Source organism: Bactrocera oleae, chromosome 2 (assembly GCF_042242935.1).
Source record: "Bactrocera oleae isolate idBacOlea1 chromosome 2, idBacOlea1, whole genome shotgun sequence".
Lineage (NCBI taxonomy): Eukaryota > Metazoa > Arthropoda > Insecta > Diptera > Tephritidae > Bactrocera > Bactrocera oleae.
Window position 1 is genome coordinate 64,559,540 of NC_091536.1, and position 25,692 is coordinate 64,585,231.

The window sequence follows — 25,692 nt, forward strand, 5'->3', positions numbered from 1 at the left end:
TTTTTGTCTTTTGAATTTTGCGGCTATGTACAAAGCGCTACAGAGCTCGTATCTGGCAATACTATACATAATTTGAAAGGTCTTGACATAACCTACAAAACAACGCTAGGCATGATTAGTTTGGATATTGCGTTCAACAGTTATAGACGTGTAAACATGGAGTTCACTAACGCCGAAATTCGCGCTATTTTAAAGTTTTCCTTCGTTAAAGGCAAATCCGCTAGAGAAACGTTCCGTAAGATTAATGGTGTTTTGGGGGATGGCACTCTATCACTTCGAACCGCGGAGGAATGGTTTCGACGATTCAGAGCCGGTGAAAACGACACCATGGATAAGCCAGCCGGCGGAAGACCTGTGACCACAAATACCGATTAAATCATGGAATACATCGAGTTAGACCGGCATATGGCATCTCGTGACATCGCCCAGGAGATGGGAGTTAGTCACCAAACCATTTTGAACCATCTGCAGAAGGCTGGATACAAAATAAGTTTGATGTTTGGGTGCCGCATAATTTGATGCAAAAAAACCTTCTGGACCGAATCAACGCCTGCGATATGCTGCTGAAACGGAACGAACTCGTCCCATTCTTGAAGCGGATAGTGACTGGCGACGAAAAATGGATCACATACGACAATATCAAGCGAAAACGGTCGTGGTCGAAGGCCGGTGAATCGTCCCAAACAGTGGCCAAGCCGGGATTGACGGCCAGGAAGGTTTTGCTGTGTGTTTGGTGGGATTGGAAGGGAATCATCCACTATGAGCTGCTCCCATATGGCCAGACGCTTAATTCTACCATCTACTGCGAACAACTGGACCGCTTGAAGCAGGCGATCGACCAGAATTGGCCAACAGGAAGGGTGTAATGTTCCACCAGGACAACGCCAGACCACACACTTCGTTGATGACTCGTCAGAAGCTACGGGAGCTCGGATGGGAGGTTTTATCGCATCCACCATATAGCCCGGACCTGGCACCAAGTGATTACCATCTTTTCCTGTCCATGGCGAACGCGCTTAATGGTGAGAAGTTGGCCTCAAGAGAGGCCTGTGAAAATTGGCTCTCCGAGTTTTTTGCCAATAGGGACGCAGCCTTCTACGAGAGGGGTATAATGAAGTTGGCATCTCGTTGGCAACAAGTTTACGAACAAAACGGCGCATATTTTAACTAAATCCGATCACTGTAACACTTTTAATAAAGCATTGAAAGAAGAGCAAAAAAGCGGAAGGGAAATAACGGCCAACCTATACCAGAACCTTACAGACTCAAAGTCAATGCTTAAACCTACCACTGTACTTGCGCTTTTTAAATTGTGTTTTAGAATGGAAATGGTTCAGTTTCAAAGAAATTTTGTACGAAAGAAACTATTTATTCAATTATAAATTATCAATCAGTATAAATCTGAAAGCCTTCCTTCTCAAGAAGCTGCTCTTGTGTTGAACTCTCCAGTATTGTACCATTGTTATCAAAGATGTAAAAAGTACCGCATTCTTATTTTCAAAACTAGTTACAATTTATAAGCTATGATTTTCCAAAATCAAAATTCATTCCGCTGTGCTTTTGTTCATTTCCAAAAGGACATATTCCGTCATTCATTAACGCCTGAAATTACAACTGAATATAACATAAATATATGCAGTCTTATAACTCCACCACAAAACTGCGGATAGTGTACTATTTAGTTAGTTTATATTATATTTGGGTTGCTGGAAAATGCACAGTTGCAAGCTGATGGCGTGATTGGATGGCTCAGCAGCAGCAGCAATAAATGTAGTATTTGCTAGCAGCTGCAAATATATTCAATTGCACGTCTAGCACTGCTTGCCATAGCTTAGTGGAAAGTACAAATTAGCAGTACACGTCCACCAGGACGTATGAGCAACATTTATTGCACTCGCATGCAAATGACCTAAAGGCTGCCGAATATGAACGCAAACGCTTGCATATGTTATATTAATATTTATATAAGTGCTAGTTAGTGTACGCATGCATATTTGTGCATGGGTGTATGTTTGCAACCACCTAGTGTGTGCATATGCTCTTTGATTTATTGCTAATACTTTCCGTACCTGGACTAGCCTTGTTATGGCTCTTGTTTGGTGTCCATTTCCATTTCCAATTCCATTTTCACTTACACCGTTATCTATTATATGTGGTGCATAAGCTAGCATACACACAACGGTTCGGCCATACACAAATCTATCATAATTTGTAAACGCTACGACACGCACGTAATTAGAAATGAATTTCATATACAATAATACTCGGTACACAATTTGACCTCCAGCGATACTCGCTGCATAAGAAAATAAACAATCATACATACAAGTATGTATGTGTGTTTGTGTGAATTTTCGCATACATATCTACGTTTGTTGTTTGTCTGCGTGCTATTAAATATAAATTTGGGCTTGCACTTTGCTCGGCGTGTACACAAAACTTCCTCCTTCCATTTAGCTTTTGAACTCAAACTTTGGAAAATATCATTTACACATACATACATATGGTCACAAAAACGGGCATATTTATTAAGCTTTTGCTGGCATTATTGTACACTTATGTATTAGGCTAGCGGCAGTGCAAATTGTATTTACAGCGCGTTCGTTCCCAAATGGTCTCTATAATATTAATTAATATATTTGTGCATAACTAATTGTGTTAATGCTTGTGCTTATTCCTTTTGGCTACCATAATTGAGACAACGGTCTTATTGTTTTCAATGATCAACTATAATATAATTTGGTACAATATAATAATTACGATGCTACCGAAGTGCAACTTCTTTGGCAATTCCAAAAAATGAGAAGCTTCTTGAGAAGAAAGGGCGTGTGCAACATTTAAGATTGATGCCTCAAAAATTAAGAGAATACTTCGGATATATACAGGCAGACGTGGCTACATCGACTTAGCTTGTCACAATGATCATTTATATATACTTAAACTTAATATACCTTGTTCAGGGTATAGTTTGTTTAGAAATTGCATATGGGCCATGCCATATAATTTAGGATATTCTAAAGATTTCTTGATTATTAGTAAAATACCTCAAGTCTATTATTAAAACTACAATTAAATGACCTTACGACCTTACAACGACTGATCAGTAGTAAAAACACTTCAGCTTGGTCAGTTATGGGGCTAACACTAAGGAGTCTATAACAATAGAGGGTTCTATGAACAATGGCAACTTCATCATATACAAATTTATATATTTGGTATCAAGAATATGGTTTTATTTCATCATCGGAAAATCAGTTTTATGATTTCGAGTTTCAATACTCCAAAATAATTTTTCTTATGAAAGTTATCATTACTTATTTACAGTTGAAGCACACTTGCGGCCGCTGCTTGTATAAAAAATATAGATAAAATTAAAAAATACAGACATGTACACATGTCCTGTGTATTCTTTAATCAAATATGTATCTTTGGAGCTAATGATCACAGGCTACCAAATGGAAATCAAAGAATAATCATCTCATAAAAACCGAGATTAGAAGCTTCAGAAGACGATAGGATCCACACACTACATTTTTGAAAAAACTCGCTAGTAACTTTAGTAATAAGACTGTTCAAACGAAAGTCCAATTCATAGGTATGTTACTTCGATTACCCTGACCAGCTACATAAATCTCCAATGGTAATGTTAATCAGCCCATCTATTTTTGTGGTCTGGTTAGAAAAAACGCATTTTCCACTTGGACTAAGCCAGGTGCTAAAAATTGTTCAGATTCATTGTTATGATAACTTCACGCGCTTGGTTTGATAAATATTTGAAGCTTCATAATATCTAACATAACCTACATTCCACAAGATATATGAGAGCGGTCCGATAAGAACTTCCATTCCCACCATTCGATGGGGATTTAATTTCAAGGGAAATTTACTATTTGAACGAGTATAGTACTACGTTCTCAATTTGGCGATTTTCGTTTGTTAAAAGCTCATACTTCGTTGCTTGCTCGTAAATTCTTGGGAAAAACAATACTGTAACGATACCCCGCGAAATGGCTTCGTGTGATCTTTTCCTATTTCCAAAAATAAAGAGAACTTTAAAGGGCCGTCGTTTTACAATACAGATGAAAAGCTGAAAGAGTTTGAGAGGTGTTTCAGCGATTTGAAGAAGCGCTGGTATTATATCGAACGGGAACTATACTAAAAAGGAGTTATTTTTTGAACACACATCATACGTTCTCCTACACATCCGAATCAGAATCGCAGTTTTGTTTTGACCGCCTTTGGAAGCGAACGTCTTTAGAAGGTTAATAGTGAAGTGAAATGGAAAGCTCTTGGATGCTTTGTACGGTGGCTACCTAGCTTCGAAAGCGACTGTCAAAAATTATTTAACGAATCTCAACTTAATCCTTCTTTAATTTTTGATGAGCTGCGCTCAATTGCCCCAAAAATAGTTACTAAGGAGAATAATTTTATCAGACCACCGATTGAAGTTAGTCGAGACAGCTGAGAAAGAAAGCATGTTAAAAGACCGCGTGGATCATAGGATAGATATCGGCAGGATGCGTCTCGCATTAGCTCACTTCGAATAATTAGCATAATCTATTGCCTTGTTTGGCGTTATTTAAGCACAATCCGAGGGATTGTCTGGTTTCATAAAAATCGACAGAGCATCGTCTTCAGAGAACAAGGAACAGTCGAAAAAGTGAATTTCACTCGGTGAATATACTCCGATGTAGATGAAAACTGTCCTATCTGCCGCAAAGGTTTCCACTGTTTTCTAGCATATACATCTGTTACCTACAACTACCTAAAGAAGGATAAAACTGCCAAACGGATCCACTGTGACAAATAAACCGGTCAATTTGACGGCCTCAAAAATATATTTTTTCTGATACTGACTAAACAGGGAAAAAGAATTTTTGCTAACTAATTAGTAAACTGGTAAGATACGCCTCAGAACGTTTTTTTGTACTGAAAACCAATTTCTGAGGTTAGTTTTGAACAAAACAGATTATTTAAACTATTATTATTTAGTTAATATGTGGATTGATGTTAGCCTCGAACTTTCTATTTATTTACCAAAATTGTGAGGTATGAGTACTTTTGTTTTTGTTTAATCCAAAATTTTGACAACCAATGAAATTTGGTCATTTCAAATGTTAAATAATAAACATTGCCTTGTTAAAACATTCTAAGAAATCTAATTATGTGCCGACTTCTTACACCTTAAACAGAATAAGCGTGTGCTATGTATGCAAATAAGTGCTTTATTATACAAATATATTTGTTTGGTTGCTTTGTTTTTAATATCGTTGCAACATTAGCAAACGCGATTAACTAACGGCATTCTGAAAGATGCCTCTAAATTTCACATTTATATGTAAACGCTTAGGCGCTAACATAAACTAACTGCTAATATTTGCATTTATTTGCAATTAGCCCAAAGCAATGGTCATTTTATGAAGTCCATTAGGGCGTCAAAGCAACTCACTCAATGATCATTAATGTGTCCTTTTTGCTGTGTGTTTATGTACGTTAAATGAAATATTTTCTTAGCCTCACCTGTGCTAATGAAATATTTATACACAGGTTACAACAACAATGCGTATTTATGTGCTGTTATGTTTTGAGTTAAGTATTATTTGTGTGGTGCATAAATTAGGAATAAGGGAGCTATTCTTGCTGTATGCTTTTGCGAATAAGCAAAGATTTGTGTAATGCAGAGACACGCATTATTGCTTTTTTTACGATGTGCTGGACAATCAAAGAGAATAAATTAGTAAGTTTGTAGCATTAATATGCTATTTGTGCATCTTAGATGTACTAAATCCCTCTATTAACTTTATCCATATGAGTTTTGAATAGGTAACTTAGAAGATTCTTAATTATTATTATCTCACAGTGTTTTTTCTACTAAAGAAGTTTCAAATTACTGAACAATTATATTAAAATTTAATGTCCTTATTACTGGAACCTGCAGAGAGATACAGCTATAAACTAGTAATACTCTGAGACAGCGTTTTATAAGAAATGAAGAAAACTAAGTACCAATAATTTCTTCGGTATGAAAACTATACCAGCAACTCTTTATATTATCCGAATGAATCTGGAGAGTCCTTTAAGGATTGTTCGCATGCCAACTTCAAACAAATTCGCTTATCTAACTACCTGTTAGTCCAGAAATAGTACGAGCAGCGTTAATATAAGCTCGAGTATAGTGTACTCTGACAAGGTACCATATTAAATAGTGACCCACATAATACTTTATGTATGTATAATGAAAAAACGGATTCTCTTATTTCCATCGCAAGATAATTCCTCAGGATCTTCCTTTATTAAGTCGGATAAAAAAGAAATGTGAATTGATTTTCAAGATAGTAAAGGGCGTTTTAAATAGATACGAATATAGTTAAGAGGGAAGGTATATGCAAAGTCCTCAGCAAGAGGACTATCGAGAAAGCTATTGTAAAAGTCGTTAGCAGAGTGGTAATCCTTTATTTGGGGCCGAAAGGATCGAGAAATCAGGAAAAATGGTCAGACGATCGGTGCGGCTAGGCTGCTGTTGTCATTGAAGCGAAAATTATTTGTAAAAAGATGCAGAGAGAGTCTGCTTAGTGAGCAACAAAAATAAAAAGTTGGGTCTGATTTGGTCACGATCTAATAACTGATACGATTTAGGCGGCTTGATCTTCCATTTTGACATTGTATGATCATTGTACGTCTTGAACTGTAAACCTAACTCAAACGACTACCATTTATAATATACATAATTAAGCTCCACTTCGTTTAAAGGCGTTAAATTTTTGTTTTTGACAAGATTTTGGTATCTCTTGTCTAGTTGTATGGGCGTCTAAGCCATACCTATTCTTGCTAGATATTTTATAGAAAACCAGGTCCTCTAAACAGATTTTTTTCATACGTTGGGAAGCTTTTCCAGTCAAACATTTCTATTATATGTTTCCCTTTCCTCCAACTCCAACCTCTCAACTTGCCTTGGAAATATCACTGGTCGGAGCAAATACATCAGTTGCAGCTTAAGCAATTGACCAACAAACCAAACCGATTGATTTGAACATGTGCGATAAACCGCAGCCGCGAACGACCGCAGCACAGCAGAATCCCATAATCAGCACAACAGCAACAGCAATACAAGTATAATCGAAAGCATGTTTTACTACAAGCAAATGCGTCCTGACCAATCCAACTTAAATAACAGCAACAACAATAGCAACCTATATACGGTAAACTTATCGCCGCTAGAGAGTAAAATCAACAACAATACCAAATGGGAAAACAGCGCTGGCTAGCACCTTCAACAATAAACGATGCATTATATATGTATATGTATGTAGAGGGCAAACAAGTGCACAAGGCCGAACTGTGTCAGAGTATGCCTAACGGTTGTTGCAGATATATATATTGACAGAGCAACGCGCGGCTTGTGGTGAGGCGCCACGGATTTGGATGAAGATACGCGAATGTGGATCAGATCTGTGTGAACGCAAGCTATTATCATTATGCAATCGCAGCCGCAGGCCTACTAAAACAACACATACACATACGTACATGCATACAAGACTGTGTTTGAATTTAATGCGCGCCAGTGGGAGTGTAGTAAATATGTATTTGCAAACTCATGTTGACTATTGCAGCGTTGTACAAACATAAATAAGACACATTTCGTCATTTAGTGGTGAGCCGCAGCGTCAACGCGGCACTGCCGTTACATAATCAGCAACGCGCGCAACAACACATGTAAATATAATTAACTCTTCTCCACTAAACGCTTGTAAAACAACGGCTGTACTGCCAACTTGGCGATATTCGACCAAGTAATGTGCGCATGCGCCCTGCGTCTCCTACGGTTCAGCGAGTTGAACTGCGCTTTTTGTAAAGAGCAACGGTTCGATTTTTATTTCTCTTAATATTTTCTTTAAGAGCGCGACGAGCCGTGAAATTAGCAACGACACGATTGCAAATTGAACCTGACAGCGCGTCACACAAATGCACAAACACATATATATATATAGACATGACCTAACTTGAAAACATGCTCGGTTTAACGCTTGTGGTTGCCGGCCCCCTTCACTCCCGGCACACATATGTGCGCTCGCACTCTTATTTGCATATGCCACATAAATTTCCGTTTAGCGCAAAATTTTTTTTTTGCTTAAAATCATTGAAAATTTATTGCTGTTTCGCTTGATTGGTTAAGTCGTTTGCATGCTTCAATTGGCATTTTGCTTTTCAAGCACATCAACTAGCGCCCCGCACACCCTCATCGTGCCCGCCTAATGGTGGCTTTCAAATTTCGTAAGCTCATCTCACTACAACTCCCGTTAAGTCGCAGTGAAGTTGGTCGTCGAAGGCGTTATTGCATGCGGTCGCATTTACCGCTAACTTATGCTATAACATGAGCCTTCTCACACCCCAACACCCTCAAAAATGCTAATATATGCTTATATATGCAAATATATGTATATGTGTGTGTGCATACTTAAATGTCTGTTTGTATATTCATATGGTAATAGTTTCATTTGTGTGTGTAATTTATGAGTCGCCTGTATTAATAGGCCGGATAAAATGACTTGCGGTATGGCGGCTTTGTTGTTGTGTAGTACCATGTGTTGGGTGCGGCTGTTCTTGCTATCCTTGCTGCATACTTTGTAGAGTTGCAATTGCAAATTAATATACAGTTGAAAATCTATGAAAATGCAATTGTTCTTTTTTTGGTTTTTATAATTAGAAATGACTTTTAGAATCTCTAATGAAAGACTGTATATGAAAAGAGATACAATCAAGTAGGAAGTATCGAAAGCTCTAACAAACAATGATTACCGTCTAATGTAATTTATAAAAAGAACAAATGAAGACACATTTTTTTATCAAAGCCCCAAGCCCTACATTATGATCAAATATGACCTGGACTGGTACATGTTTAACCGTTCGCGCAAACCGTATCGATAACATTTGTTTTTCCTAGTTAATAACAACTATTTTATCTTATGATATTTTTATGTCAATTAAACTGTGTCGGCAGCTTTTTGTTTACTACGTACCATGGAAAAATAAATTGAGCAACGATTTTGCTTAAATGCTATTTCCAATGGAATCGCGTCTACGTAATCATTGAATATATTGCAGAAGTGTTTTGGGGATTTTAGTTTATCACGAACTCATGTATTTGAGTAGTGGCACAACACATTCAGTAAAGGTCGGGAAGTAATAGAAATCTTGCCTCATGCGAGTTGTCCATCCACCTCTTATACTGACGATAACATCAAATAAGTTAAAGAAACTATTTAAAAATCCTCGTTCTGATGTCAGAGTATTTCAACATCTCTTATGGACCGACTATAAACATTTTAATGTTATGAGAGTGGATGAAGTTCTGCGAAAATAACCGAATCTAATAAAAAGTTGCTGATCATAGTTAAAAATGGGTTTCAAAACAGCAATTTCTTTTTCAAAATTTTGTAGAAAAATATTTCCTAAAGTTGTAGAGAAAACTTAATTTAAAATTTTATAATTCTTCCCAAAGGAGTTGAGCTGTACCCTCTCCGCTGCCATAATCTACTAGTCGTCTGCAAGAAAAACCTTTGAAGAAAAAAAAATTATCTCAAATTGAAAAAAATCTTTTTCATTCAAATTCAAATCGAAATTTATTACTGGGCTTATATTCAAATCCGGTCGATATACCTGTCCCGTAGAGCATAGTTAAATATTTTTGCGCTCAATTTCAAATAACAGATAATTATAACTCGCCTCTTTTTTAGGAGAATCCTATTCAACTTCAAGCTATTGAAATCGAACTATAATCAGGCGGCAGGGCGTATTAGTAATGTAAAATATGGTTGTTACAGTTAAGCGTAATTCGAAACTTTTAGCCATTAAATATTATTGACAAATGCTTTTATTAACAGACTGAGACATATACTTAAAGTTTGTACTTAACTAGCTAAAAAATCGAGCGGTATGTTAATTTTACCTAATATATTTTTCCGAAATCCATCTCATTATGCATAATATCGCTTTAATAAAGAGGTCAAAGTAATGCAATGTCATTATTAAGGTTTTGAAAATTAAAAAAAAAAAAGTTAGATAAGGTCTTGTCTTAATTGCAAATGAAAATTTGAGGTCGTTGGAGTTATTGTGTGTGCAAGAGCTATAATAAACTAATGAAGTAGGTTTTTTGCATACTATAATATTTAAGCCAGAGTTGTCAGCAGGCATATAGACTTGGCAATAAAGTTACTCTTATTGTACAGGGTAAACCCCCTTTTATATCGGTGCGTAATATTTATGAACCTCAATTCAGTAAAAATAGACATTCAGTTGTGCAACGAGCATATCGTCCAAACATTTTGTACTGTGTGAAGGTAATAATAACAAAAATTGAAGTATTGGCGAAACACAAAATTCATTTGAAATCCACATTACATTATTCCTAATTGAGTCATATTTTTTCAAACAATACTAATCAGTCGACGGAATTGGATTGTGACGGCTGATGATATCTCATTAGTTCCATCCAAAAATGCTTGAAAAAGGCTTCATTCGTTACTGTTTTCAACTCGATACACCTTATCATACAACTCGAATCACGTTATTCAGTTTCTGGAACAAAAATACCCTGAACATCTGAAGCGGAATTTAAGTAACACGCTTCAAGTTTTTTATTGTTAAAATACCGACTTCAAAGAATGGGCAACCTCTACTTTTACAAAAAATATTCTGTGCAACAGGGAACCGGAAACAGATGGTTTAATATAATAATATATTTGTTATATCTAAGGGGTTTTATCCAGTTGTTAATTTCAAAAAATCTAAATTGCTTATATATCGATTGTACTTATATTTGAAAATATTTCCCGAAAATTGGAATTTGATCCGGAAAATAGTTTTAGAGATATTATTTTTTAGCTTAGTGTAATGAGAACTCAAAACTTTAAACGGGTTTTATCGAAACGCTGTTTTCAGGTTCAAAAGGCTGAACTGATCGGCTTGAAATTTTCACACGACTTTTTTAAATATATTTGGGTTATGATCGAAGAAATAATAATAATTTCGATTTTTTAAGGCACTCTGAGGTGTGAACTATTTTACGAAAAACGACGAAAATCAACATTTTCACTAGTCCCATGATCATTGCGTGTATTCATCTAAGGTTATAATATACTTTTTTTGTTTTTTGAATCTGAGATAATTTTAAGCAGAAAAATCTTTCTTACCGCCAGACACCTTTTTCGGTGGTTCTTCTGGAGATCGTCTGAAGGAGCAAGGGCACCCAACATTTTTCAAATTAAATCACCAATTATTAAAGTGCATTAAATTCTGTAAAAAAAAGCATTTCTTCTGACCTGCAAGTATTGAATAATTCTGAAGAGCTGTGATCTTTAAAAGATTTATGTACCTTGAAGAAGAAGTTGGGTGCCATGCTGAAAAATATGTTGAGTGGAATAATTTTAATTCAACTCTAACTCCCTGCATACTGTGAACAACGATCTTTAGGGAAATGCTATACTTAATAATAATAAATCGGATATTGTTGATTTGCCTTGCCCACATAATAGATATAAAACACCTATATTACTGTTGTTGTTTTTACAATTCTAAATTATTTAATACGATGGAATTAAAGCGAATGCTGTAAATTAAAATAATATATGTATACAATACATAAACATATATAGTATATTATAAAATTAATATTTTGTGCTCAGTAACCGTAAATAAGACTAATAACATTAAATTTGAGCCTTAAACAGTTAACCAAAACAAAAAAGGAGATTAACAAACAACAACAACAACTTGGTATTTTTTTAATGCGCACGTGAAATCCCACTTAATCCACGTAATTACAATTACACACTCATTTACATGCTTACGCAATGACACATTTGCACCGCATAAAATGCCACGCAAACGCAGTGATGCGCGACTGCATGCATGGCTAATGTGATGCATGTCCGAGGCATAACCGCACACTCACACACACATTCACCCAAGCGATTGCGCACATGTTGCATATGACACGTAAATCATTTGCGATAAGCGCGAGAGCTCAACAAATTACATTGAAGGACAGTTTTTAATCGCATCAGCGGTTGCAATGGGTGTCCAAATGTGGTTAACCGTGTTTTTGTGATACACACACACACCCTCATATGACTTTTGTTTTTTCCTATATACTGCAGGCTAACTAACGGTGTGCGCGTGTATGTGTGCGCCCATTCACACATCAATTACCGCATACACACACACACACACATATATGCACGCATACCGCTGCAAGCTGCTGTTATGCTTGCGGGCTTTTATGCAGTTTTTGCTGTTGTTGTTGTTGTTTAATTTTTTACCGCTGTCACTGCAACTCGCCGCTTATTTGTTTGCGTCCATTCATTTTATTAATATCTTAAAGCAATAATTTACAAATTGCCATTGTGCGCATATTAACAATATTCGATATGATTTCCAATTGAACTGCTGCTCAATGCAAGTGCATGCTGGTAAATAAGAGTCAATTTGTATGCCTTTCAATGCCTGCTTATTTCAGCATTCTACGATATTTGCCGTTAAATGTCCATATGCCAGATGCGTGCGTGTGTGAGCGTGTGTTGCAGTTACGTAAAATAGGCGAATTGCATGATTTTATCATAAAAAGAAAATTATACTTATTATTCCTTGTGTGTATGTGTGTGTTTTTGTGTTAACAGTAAATTAAATGCAAATATTGGTTTGAGTATGTGAAATTGCGAGTGAACTCCAGTCCTTTGCCTCTGCTCCGTGTGATTGCATTTATTATGCGCCAATTGAGGCGCAACGAATGTAAAAATTTTTGACTTGCAACCACTGATTTGTGGCGTCATAAATTGGATAATAAATGCAGCTGGTAAATATGAGAAATTTTCCAATTTTATTTTGTGAATTGTAATGATCTGCTGCCATAAATGCAACCCTGCATACTGGTGTGTATTATTGATATTATAAAATGCAATTGGTAGTTACGGAGGCATAGAAGAAAGCCTTCAGTGAAACTTAAATGGGTTCAGTACTAGATTTTTACTACGAATATATTTCCTCTATATGTATGTTAGCCCCTTAGTGCTTCCGCATATGAATATTATGGCATTTATCCAAAAATATCGCCAAAGGTTTTTTGCAAAAATTGTTTGTGTAATAATATTAACAATTTAGTTTCGAGATTCTCATCGCATTTAAAAGACAATTGATTTAACATTTAAATTTAAAAATGCCGGCTTGAAAAATTTGATGATAAAATTTGAAGTGCAGTCGGAAAAACGCATAAAAAAAATAATTCTAATCCTAACACCAGATTTAAAAAAATTTTAATATAATAAATAATCTCAAATTTACAAGTAAGAAATTAGTTCGAGCTTTACCAAATTTATTTTACTTTTGAAATGAAAGCTTAGTTTTAATAATAATAATAAAAATAGATTAGCACTTTTTGTCTCATTCCCATTTAATTCATCTTAATTGAAGTTTTTCAGTTTTTTTATTGATTTATTTTTAATTAAAAAAATCTCATCTAATATTTCATGTGCGAGCGGAATAAAATTCGAGATGTACTATCTCCTTGCACCACAGTCAGTTCTATATAATTGGAACGGACTCGAAGTTTTATGCCCACAAGGACTGTAGTCGGAAAAAGTTCCCAAAAGTATAAGACAAAATTTCCCCCGCCGCTATAACAACAACAACAACAATATGTATTTTGTATTGGAAAAGTCTACTGAGAAGGTTTGGTTACGGTAGGTTCGATAGCTGATCCTCAAGATGGGATCGCAATCGGACTACTTTATGTAGTCCTTTGTGAAGCCATAAAAATACTCCTGTATCCGATCTTATAAGTCGGAATATTTCTAAATAATCCAAATGCGGGACAATGAAGAAGGAAGCGTTAAGATATTTTCACTTCGTTTTCTTCCATGCAGCTTCTACAACTGAAATCCAGTAAGATACTTAAACTTGTTGTTAGAACCCCCACAACTAGGGACAGGCTAGCCTTATTGAGGTCAAAGAGCTCACTGGATATCCTACGATCAATTTGGGCCAAAAGGATATAGCGACAGCGCAAGAACCACAAAGCTCTGCTAATAAGTAGTAGAACGTACGAAGAGAGCAGAGCAGCTAACCCGTTCCCATTCCACTGATAGCAGAGCTAGGGTGACTTTCCGTGCATGCAATTCCGCTGTGATCTGGCAAAGTTACTGATCTTATCTTATAATGAGGTTAGCCATTCCTTAACCAGTTTTGAACGCAGATTAATTAGCTGAAGTCTAGTACCGTCGCCCTGTTATCAGAGTGGATATCTGAAGGACGCTGCACTTCGGAGCAGTGAATCAACTGCTGGTGCAGGATATGAAACAGTTTATCTAAAAAACATATTAAGTATAATGGAAAGATTGTATTTGTCAAAAAATTTTGAAAGACGTTTGCATGTTTTCAAATTATCGACAAGGTATTTTTTTTTGGTGGTGTGCCTTAGATATGTTATACATTAACAGCCGTCAGTCTTCACATAAAATCTGTTCGGTTATTTATATAAAGTTTCTAGTTGGTTCTTTGCCTTTGATACTACAATTCAACATCTTATTTACTTGGTATCGTAGCCAAGGAAGTAGGTATCCCAAAGAGCAATAACTTTTTTTTGCCACGGGCAAGGTGTTAAGCCAAGATAGCCTAATTGATGGTAGCATCCCCTGCAAAAGCTTTAATTTAACCTTTATTTCAGACTTCAAAGGTATTGAAGGCATCTCTTTCAATACAAAATAAAGTAATAATACACTATTTACGGATTATCAATAATAGGTTTTCAGCTACTCTAATAGGAATGAGCTCATTGAGAGACGTTCTCTGGCGAAAATTTGACTTTGTGAGAGAAATCAGAGAAACGGTGATCAATGCGGTTTTATTATTCTGCTGGTGAATTTCGGGGTTTTATTTTAAAACAACTCGCCACTTGGTCGCCTGCTGTAAGAATCGATCTAAACAATAATAGAACTTTTTACAGAAGTAAATCTAAAAGCAACCTTTAAAAATTCAATTTTTGACATCGCGAAATACGCCTAAATATTGAATTCGATTTGGTAGAGGTCTTTTCTTTCGAACTTATTTATTTCACAATTATACCGTTATTTTGCATATTTCTGATTGCAATTTAAGTAAAAAAAATCTTAATAAAAACAAGAATAAGTGAAAATTAATACAACACAAGCATATGTTTATATAAATAGTAGCACATAACACATACACATCTTGACACATATCAACATATTAATGGGCATATTTTTTCACATGTCAATAGCGGTATTCATGTTATGTTTATTAATTAATATCAAATCGTAATTAAAATTTAAATGATGTGCTTCGTTAGCTATGCTTGCACACATATGTATGCTATTTGATATATACACACACTTAATTACATACGAGACATTGCAAGTCCACTGAAAATACTCACTTCAGCCATGTGTTGGGAAAAAATATTTCAATTTGTTATTTATGGTGATAAAATACAATTTAAGATAATGTGTTTCAATAATTTGCAAACCAAAGTAAATAAAATGAGTTATACACCTACTATACACATATGAAATAAATGAAAATACGTATAAAAGGAAAGCAGTTGCAGAAATTATATTGAAATGGCAGAAGTTAAATTAAATTTTTTAGGCGGCAAGCAAACGATGAAAATAAGCTATAAATAATGCAAAAATTATAATAATTGAGTAATTTTTATTTCATTTAAAGGTCAGGGTGGATATCCGCATAATTTTTTTATGAGATAGGGTTCAAGGACAAAGCATTTTTTCTGTAACTTCATAGCAAATGAATTGGTTTGAAGAGATTTGAAAGAGATTGGAAAGAAGTTTACTTTAAAGTATTGACTTCACACCTTCGGTTTCTTATGGATTCGATAGATTAATTAAATAATTACTACTATGTCTTTTTAAATTGTGCTTTTATTAAATTTTGTTTTAATTGTTTTGTTTAACAGTTTATTGTTGAATTTTTTGCGAATTTTGTAATACCCAGAAAGTTATATAGAAATAATCTGCGTGACGAGTTCAGGCGATTTAGCCATGTCCGTTTGTCTGACAAGAGTATATACGCGAACCAATAACTCAGTTTTTGAGATATCAAGAAATTGACCGTTTTTGTCGGAATCGCCGTTATCGGATAATACTGCCAGGCAAACTGACCAATCAAAATCAAGTTCGTGTATGGAAAACTTTTTTTTTTTGACAAGAAGTCTTTCTTTTCGTCTTATCCGACTCTTATTGCGATCGAAATTCAATTTTGCTGTTGGAAAAGTTTTTTTTCTAAAATTTTATATTCAAACTCAGCAGGAATCTGAACCCACAAATCCTCGTAAGATAGTCGCGATTTTACTCCATTTGTCTAAAGTGTTCATTTGCAAACTTCAAAAAGTCATTCCTATCGTAAAATTCCAGAAATAGTGCACAAATGCAAGTTTGCGCCTTACGATATGCTACAGAAAGTAGTACTGCACTTCAGGGACCCACAAAGAAGTTGTTTATTTTTTAGTTTTCAAACAAATTATGCTCATAATTTGCAATTTTAATAATAAAACTAATTTGCATATTTGCAGAATTCATGCAGCTAAGCGCTAGCCAGCGGGTCGTCATGTCGTATGGGTAACCCCCATTTAATTACTGCATTGTTATTCCTTCACACATTTCGCAGCTAATTAATTTCAATTTTAATTTTTGCAAAACACACTCGACGCTCATTTGCAAGTGCCGGAGCGTAGCATAGCGTATTAAACATAATTAATATGCAAAGCAGGTGTGCAGCTAACGCAGTAACACAAACACAAGAGCATAAAATATGATATCGCTATATATGGGTGTGTGTGTATTTGTGCGTGAGTGGGTGTCGTTGAGTCGTTTAAGCATTTCTCATATTTATGCGCATACGCACTTCAATCAATCAACAGCTAAATTAAGGCCAAAGCTAATGTGCATGCCTTAATTAAATTATGCTGAAAGTATAACAACAACAACGAAAACTTAAATATAAAAAAAATAGCAATTGCGAATCTGTGCACCAAACAACAAGAAATCAATTGGCGGACGAGTGCCGATGTGCGTGTGTGCGTATGTAATTAATTTCAATTACACAGCATATAACAGTTATTGGTATTGCGCATAATTTTTTATGCCCCATACACACATATATATCCGCGCGCATAAGGTGTTTACGTGTGCGCTGACAATTTGTGGTTTTACATTTAATTCAATTTATTTTTGTTTTGCCAGTCAATTGCGTCACACAATAATTAACACATATTTCTATATGTATAATTTAGTTGCATTGCAAGGCCTTAAGTGTGTGAGTGTATGGTTGCTTTTGATGTAGTTTTTGTGCGCTTAAAATTTTCGCGAAACTAATTCAGGCGCGTTGACATTTGTGGTGCATTTGACAATTAGCCGCCGCGTGACCAGCTGGCCCTTCACACATACACAAACACCTATGCACTCTCACACAGCCATACACCTGCATACGCAATTGCTCCCTTTGTTGACACACTAACGGTTAAGCGATTTACAAATATTAGCATTGCTGATTGCTGCCGCCTGAATTGGTAAAGCCGCCAGCGGGCTCATTGCGGCCGAACAATATAAATGTCAATAAATTAAGCAAATTTGTCAAAGAATTTGTAAAAATTAATAATCATCAGAAATTAGGCGCTTTGTACTAATTAGCTGTTAAAATATATATTTTATTGCATTCAATTATGCAATATGTTGGTGTTTTCATTGTTGTACCTTTTTTGCATATTTCACTCGGAATTGCAGCGCGATTAATTTTTCGCACTCAATATTAGACATATTTATTGTAGTTTTCATACAAATTTATTGCTAAGTTAACATTCGACATGACTAATTATGAGAAAATGCAAAGCGGTAAAAGTAATTACAAACTTTGTTTTTAATAAATGTTAGGATGTGTAGTATGGATTGACAATTTGCTTTAAAAGTAAAATAATTACGTGTAATTAATTGTAAATGCCGATCAATAATAAATAATATATCGAGTTTTCTAGTTAAAATATTATTACAATAATTATATGAAATAATTAATGAACGGTTATAAATTTAATAAAATAATTGATTAAGAAAATTGTTTTAGTTTAAATAATTAGTAACAAATAATTAAATTAAATTTATATAGGAAACTAAAAACCAGTAATTAATTAATTTATGAAACATAATTGATTTAACTATGATATAAATGAGTATGTTACTACATTTCTTAAAAGCTTGATCAATTAATTAAATTAATTATTGAAAAAATAAATTTAATCAAGTAATCAATATGTAATAATTTCTTTATTTGAAGTAATTAATAAAAAATTAATTTAAGTAAACCATAAATTAATTTAAAGAATTAGTGATACAGGAATTAGTTTGATAGCTATAAAATAATTGAATAATTAAAAAAACAATAAAAATTTAATTCGATACTTTATCAAAATGTAATTGATTAAGCGAAATAATAATAAAAAAATTAATTATTTTATTAAAATATTTATAAGGAAATAATTAACGTAAATAATTGTTAAAAAATTATTTATTTAATTTAATCAATAAATAATATTTAATTAACTATTATTGGTATAAAGTAATTAATTAAATCAAATTACTTAAACAATTAATTAAAGTGGATAAATAATAAATTATTTAATTAAAGTATATGTGAATAATTAACTTAAATAGTTTACAATAATAATTAATATAAAAGTTATTGACTAAATGTATAAATAATAACTAATTAATTTAAATAATTACTTTAAAGAAATTTATTAAATCAAATTAATAATTAAAAAATAATGTAATTGGATAATAAATTAATAATAAAAATTAGATAATAATAAAAACTGATTCAATTAAAATTATTAATCTGGATAGGTACAAATTAAAAAAATACTTAATTCAATTAAGTTACTAACAAAAAAGTTTATAAAATTAGTTTAAGCAAATTAAAAATAATTTCATTAAAGCTATTTTTTTAATATTTATTTATTTTAAACACCACTTCCACGCATTTAAAAAAATACTCCATTTTCTTCTTTTATTTTTAATTACATTCTCCTTCATCTTTCACCTTAAAAAATTACATAAATAGTTGTATTTTTTTTACACTCACCTTTGGTGATGGCACCACCGAAAATGTATTCATTATCCTGTCGGGGTACTCTTCACGTATTTTGGAAATAAGCAGAGTACCCAAACCGGAGCCGGTACCGCCACCGAGAGAGTGTGCCAATTGGAAGCCTTGTAGGCAATCGCAACCCTCGGACTCTTTACGCAGCACATCCAACACAGAGTCAATTAGCTCGGCGCCCTCTGTGTAATGACCTTTGGCCCAGTTATTGCCTGGAATTAAAAAAATCCACGTATATAAAAAATATTCTTGAACTGATTGCTCTGTATTGAATTCAAATAAATTGAAATTATTAGATATTTTATTTTTTAAAGCGGTGCTTAGCACAAAAATCATTTGGACCAAATTTACTTTCAGTTCAAGTATATTATATTATATAATTACACTTAGCTTGGTAATTACTCACCCGCTCCGGATTGGCCGAACACGAAGTTATCTGGCCTGAATAGCATACCCATTGGCGATTGGCGAACAGCATCCATTGTGCCTGGCTCCAAATCGATGAGTACAGCGCGTGGCACATATTTACCACTGCTGGCCTCATTGTAGTACACATCGATGCGTTCCAATTGCAAATCATTCTCACCAACGTACATGCCATTCGGGTCGATGCCATGCTCATCGGAGATGATTTCCCAGAACTAAAAAGAAAAAAAAATATTAAATTAATTTTAGAAATTTAAGTAAGTATAATTTTTTTAAAATAATGATAGAATAAAATACATAATAATTAGTATGAAAAATATTTGTACAGGGGAAAAGGATAAAATCTGAAATTCATCACAAAAATAATAAAATGGGAAGAAACGTCGTATACCTAAAACAATATATACACAAATAAGTGGCCAGAGTGACATTTGGACATGTCCCTCTGTTCATCCGTCCGACCGTCTGTCTGTCTGACTGTATATACGCGATCTGAAATATACACGTATTACACACGTCCTTTTAATTCCTGCTAATTTATAGCATATATGTAGCTGCCATAAAAGCTAAGCGATCAAAAACGAGTCCTTGTGACAAAAACCTTTTTATTTGACAAGATATCTTAACGAACTTTGGCATGAATTATTGCCGAAAGCAGTGGTAAAATCGTCGAACAAATTTCCACTCTAGCATAAAGCTGCCATACAAACTGAACAATCAAGATCAAATTCTTGCATGAAAACTTTTTTATTTGTAAAGGGTATTATAGATTCTGTACAACCGAAGTTAACGTTTTTATCTTTAGTAGCTTAATAATTTTTCATACATTTTTTTATAATATTTACAAAATTATTCGTTATTTTTTTTTTGTTGTTTGTGAGTTTACAACCCGTTTAACAGCATTGTTGCATACTTCGTGGCGCAAAATAATCATTTCACCTTTTTACAAATAAATAAAAATCTGCTTGGCTACAAAAACATACACATTGTAAATTATTGTATATATACATATATATACTCTAGAAGCGAAGAAAAAACTCACCTTACTCAGTATTCAATTCATGAAAATGCAAATATTTTTGATGGCGCGTGAAAATCATTGAAATAATACATGCAAAAATCAATATATGTGTACAGTGATTGCCAGTTAGTGCAATTTAGCGCAGCCCATAATTGAACGTTCCTACATTTTTGAAAAGGTTTAATTCGGATATCTATAGCTTATAATCTGCTAAATCTATGCCCACCTCTCTCAACTCTCCTTAATTGTAACAATACAGTAAAAAATATCTATAACTGCCAGAAGAATAATATTCGAATATGCAATTAAAAGTATGAAAATCGTTCAGTTATTTGTATGATAATATATATGTATATGGCAACGCCCACTTTTAAGAAAAAATGCATGCCTCACAAATTAACTAAACGACGTTAATAATATTTGTTTCAAAATATTCACATAATGTTCTCTTAAAACTGCTAAAAGATGACAAAATCGGAGTAAAACCACGCCCACATCCATTATAACAGCATTGCGAATCCCACCAGCTTCTTTAATAGATAATATCAAAATTAAAAAAAATTAGAAATCTGTCCTTACTTTCTCTACCCCATACATCGATATCGGTGAATTTTTAAGGTACATTAACGAAACAAAGGAGGCCTCGTTTTTTTAATAATATGAGTTTCTTTAGTTTGTGATAATTTTCACATTTCACATTTCCTCTTTCATAATAATCACAAGATACAATATTTATATTAAAAAAATCTGTCGTAACAATCAGCGCCGTCAGTGTACATATTATATTACATATACTTATATGCACATAAATACAAGCATACGTGCTCATATAACTGTATAAGCGCATAATTCGATCGGTAGCAAAATCGGTAGCGCAAAAATAAAGAAACGTAAAACGAGTGGAATAATTATTTCACGCTGCAGAAATTCATATCCTTGTAAAGTGAAAAAAAGCTTGGAAAAATTGTACACCGCGGGCATTCATTACAAATTCCAAGTAACAAACGTTGTAACACAATGAAAATGTTGCTGGAAAAAATATCATTGCAAAAAATTACGTACACATATAGAGCAAAGAAAAAGAGCGCATAGATCAATGAATTTTAACAAAAATTTCCATTTTGCTCCGCTAAAAACACAGACAACTGCCAGTGAGTTGAGCGGGGCGCGGATTCTCAAGCAATTTCGCCGCCGGCATTTATAGTTCAAACGGTGCTTGCAAATACCCGCACATATGTTTATCCGCTTGCAACACACACACATACTCATATATCTAGCTAGCCCACATACCTCTATTTGATGCTTTGTCGCCAGTTGAAAATGCACGAATTCGCGCCCACAACTATTTTGCCACCATTTCCATGCGGTGTTTCGTTTGGATGCAAGCAATTTATGCAGCTTCGTTATTGGAAATTGATATTCATTTTGTTATTCTATTCTTTGGAATTTTTTCAATTTTTTTTATATTTTTCACTCTCTTTTGCGATAGAAACCAACTTTACGTATTTATGAAAATAGAAATTCCTATTTTGATGCTATTTGTCAGAGGGTATTGTTGCATAGCTTGAGGAGAGAGGCGAAGTGTCCTCCTTTGTTGGAATGAGTTCAATTTTATGCACTCAGAGCTGCAAGTGTGCTTTTAAAGCAAAAACAATACCTACAAATATACCTATACTTTTTTTTTTTTTTTGTATTTGTTCACCCCTAAGTAATCTATGTACAAAACTATAGCTGGTGTATCAGAATTTTGGTTGGCTAAGTGCCTGCTTAACGGGAAACGATCTCTGATTTGAGTGTAAACAATCTTAATTATGTGAAATTATTTGGGAAAATCGTTTCTGATATACTTTGCTTGAGACAAAGTCTAAGGCTCTAAATTTATATAAGTGTTTAGAAACTCAATTTGGAGTTTTGGTATGTGAGTTTTAGAAATGTTTGTGTGCGTTTCAGGTTGTTTTCTTTCCGAAACTGTCTATATCAAACTGATTGCAGATGTGTCGTTGTTTGCATTAAAGTGACAACGGCATTGGTTAACGTGTGAGAACTTCTGATGTACATTACATTCCGAATAGATTAAAGAGTGTGACTATAAAATAGGCATCAATATCATAAATTCCTATTTTTGCATGAGTTCTTGCAGATTCGTGAGATTGAATATCTCTTAAAAAATTGCTAGCTATTCTTATATGATTTGAAACTAGTAGCACTCTCGACTTTGTCGTAATGTTACAGTTTAAGTGTTAGTAAGAGAACCTTCTTATAATTGTTATTAGTTACCTACGGAGGGACCCTATAAAGTATATACAAGTACATAAATGATCAGCGTGACGAGCGAAATAAAATTCTTGAATGAAAATTTTTTTTATTTGACAAGGCATGTTCACGAAATTTGGCATGAATTATTCTCTAAGGCAACAGTACAATCTCCGAAGAAATTGTTCAGATCGGATCAGTATAGCATATAACTGCCATACAAGCTGAAGATAGTTTCACAAAATTTGGTATGGATTATGGTGCAATGTAACAATACAAACTGTCCGATCAAAATAAAGTTTTTGTAAGAAAACTTGAACCTGTGAATTTTTGTTAGAAACCAGTATCTATATAACCAGTTCTGCGGAATATTTTGAGAATTGTCAGAAACTCTTAGATCGTAACATATTTGTAAATCACCTAATATTTTGTTGAAGATCGTTTTATTCGGCTTTTTTTTTATCATAGAAACAGGTTAGGCGACTAGTCAGAGGCAATGTATAGCGTCGTCATATCTAACGTACTTTTTTATATAAATAAGTAGACTAATTATATTAATTCTTAGCCTTTAGAAAATTTGGTTGTTTTGGAGTCTACTTAAGAAGCATATGAATGCGAAAGGGAGTTAATGGTGATTGTGGTCGTTGTTATAGCGATAGCCAACAATCTCCTAAGCATTTTGAGCCCTATTTTTTAGGTAAAAACTGAATTTTCAGGTCTGTTTACAAAAATCAATCAACTCGCGAAATAAAGGACGCCCTACTGTACAGTCAATTGCAAATAAATGTTCTCAGGCGCTCCGTATATATACCTAAATATAATATTATATTATATGTGATATATAAAACTTATATCGATGCTTAAATTTTTTGGTTTCCGGAGTCAAAAAATTCGAGTTATTCTTGATTCTTTAAGTACCAGATAAAGTTTAAAGTGACTAAGGGTTTTTCATTTTTCATTGATCTGGGTAATATGTAAGCTATAAAGGTTTTTGAAATCTCTTCATTGTGAATCAATTAAATAAAAAATATTATGCTTTAGGCCACACACTACACCACAAGATACCACCCTCTTGAATCTGCTGATTCCACTCCACATACATTTATTATTATTTTTTCACAAATTCCATTGTTTTGCTTTTATTTCGGCGACGTATGATTTTCTTGCGCATGAATATGAATGCCGCGCATATATAAATTCGTAAATATTTCGTGAAGCAGCAACAAGTACAACATGTGCGCCACAATTTATACGCGCTTATGTTTTTAACCAATTTTTGCGTTGTTTGTCTTCGTTGCAATGTTATTTTTGTTGATTGTAAGGTTGTATTGTTATGGTTTTCAGCATAACCTTGATGGCTCTTACATTGTTTTTTGTTGTTTTCATTACTAGAAGTAAAAATGTTAATTGTGAGAAAATCGCAAGCTGCTGTGACACGCTTGATTCACTCCATTTTAAACTGTCTTCTTTAGGTTTTTGTTTTTTTTTAGATTACCGTTACCTCTGCACTGAAGTGGAACGATATGGTCGAAAGGATGCGCCTATCCTTTTGCTAATTTGCTTTTAACTTAAGAATTGCAAAAAGGTGCGCTGAAATTGAAGTGCCCCGCACAATCAGCTGTCATCAATAATGTAACGGTGTTATACTGTAATGGTGTAATAATGGAATGGCCGATTTTATGATTCTACATGTGGACGTTAAATGGAGCATATAAAATCGTAAGTAGTTCATAAATATTTAGTGTCAAGCCACTTTGTGGCTCACAGAATATTCTAAAAAAATATGCTGTAAAAAAATTGATATTTATTTTAATACTTAATTGTGCATCCAGCACACTTAGCGTCACTTTACAACTGTCAAAGTATGAAAGAGTTTATGCTGAGTGTTGATAAAAGCGTTTAGAAAATGATTAGGTATTCACAAATAATTCAAGCACATATTTTGTTTGTGTCACTTTATTGTTGTCAGCCGAAATGAAGAAGCCCTCCAAAAATCCTCAACAGTAAAGTGAATGAAAAACTCTTGTCGAACTATGAGCAAAAGGCAGCAGAAAATATGTGAAGGATATGAAATTTACGGAAAAACAAACTTTGCTATGCACATGAGTGTGCGTGTGTTGGTAGAAGTATGTATGTGTGTGTGTAAGTGTGTGCACTTAAAATTTCATAAAACTTTTTCATTGTCAAAACGACAATCATGAAATTCTAAACATTTTCAACTAGTAACTTTTGAATAGCAATAACATAAAATAAAGCAACAAAAACAACAAAAAGCAACAAAAACTGTTAACTTCGGTTGCACCAAAGCTAGAATACCTTTCACAAATAAAGAGTTTCCCATACAAGAACTTGAACGTTTAAGGGTTCAGTTTGTATGACAGCTATGTATTTGCTATAGTGGACCGATCTGGAAAATTTCTTCAGCTATTTTAGCGTTGCTTCGGAAAAATATCTATGCCAAACTTCGCGAATATTACTCGTTAAATAAAAATGTTTTACATACAGTAACTAGATTTTGATTGTTTAGTTTGTATGACAGGTGTATGCTATAGTGATTTTATCTGCCAGATTTTGGGAAGATATCTCTTCAAATAAAAAACAATTTCATAAAAGAACTTAATTTTGATAGTTCAGTTTGAATGGGAGCTATATGCTATAGTGGTCCGATATCGACAGTTTCTACTTTCTCTTGAAGAGAAGAGGATGTGTGCAAAATTTCAGATCGATTTCTCAAAACTGAAGGACTAGTTCGTGTATATACAGACGCACGGACGGACATGGCTAAATCGATTTAGCTCGTCATGCTGATCATTTTG

General features: G+C 34.0%; 1 protein-coding gene across 2 annotated transcripts in view; it reads right to left on the reverse strand.

The window, feature by feature from the left end:
- Window positions 1-25,692, reverse strand: part of betaTub97EF (beta-Tubulin at 97EF) — a 95,373-nt gene that overhangs the window by 13,914 nt on the left and 55,767 nt on the right. For both annotated transcript variants that reach the window (XM_036368738.2, XM_014234970.3), the window contains exons 2-3: window positions 19,583-19,817; window positions 19,159-19,388 (exon numbers count right to left, since the gene is read on the reverse strand). In XM_036368738.2, the coding sequence (XP_036224631.1) occupies window positions 19,159-19,388; window positions 19,583-19,817 (465 nt within the window). The remainder of the gene's footprint in view (window positions 1-19,158; window positions 19,389-19,582; window positions 19,818-25,692) is intronic.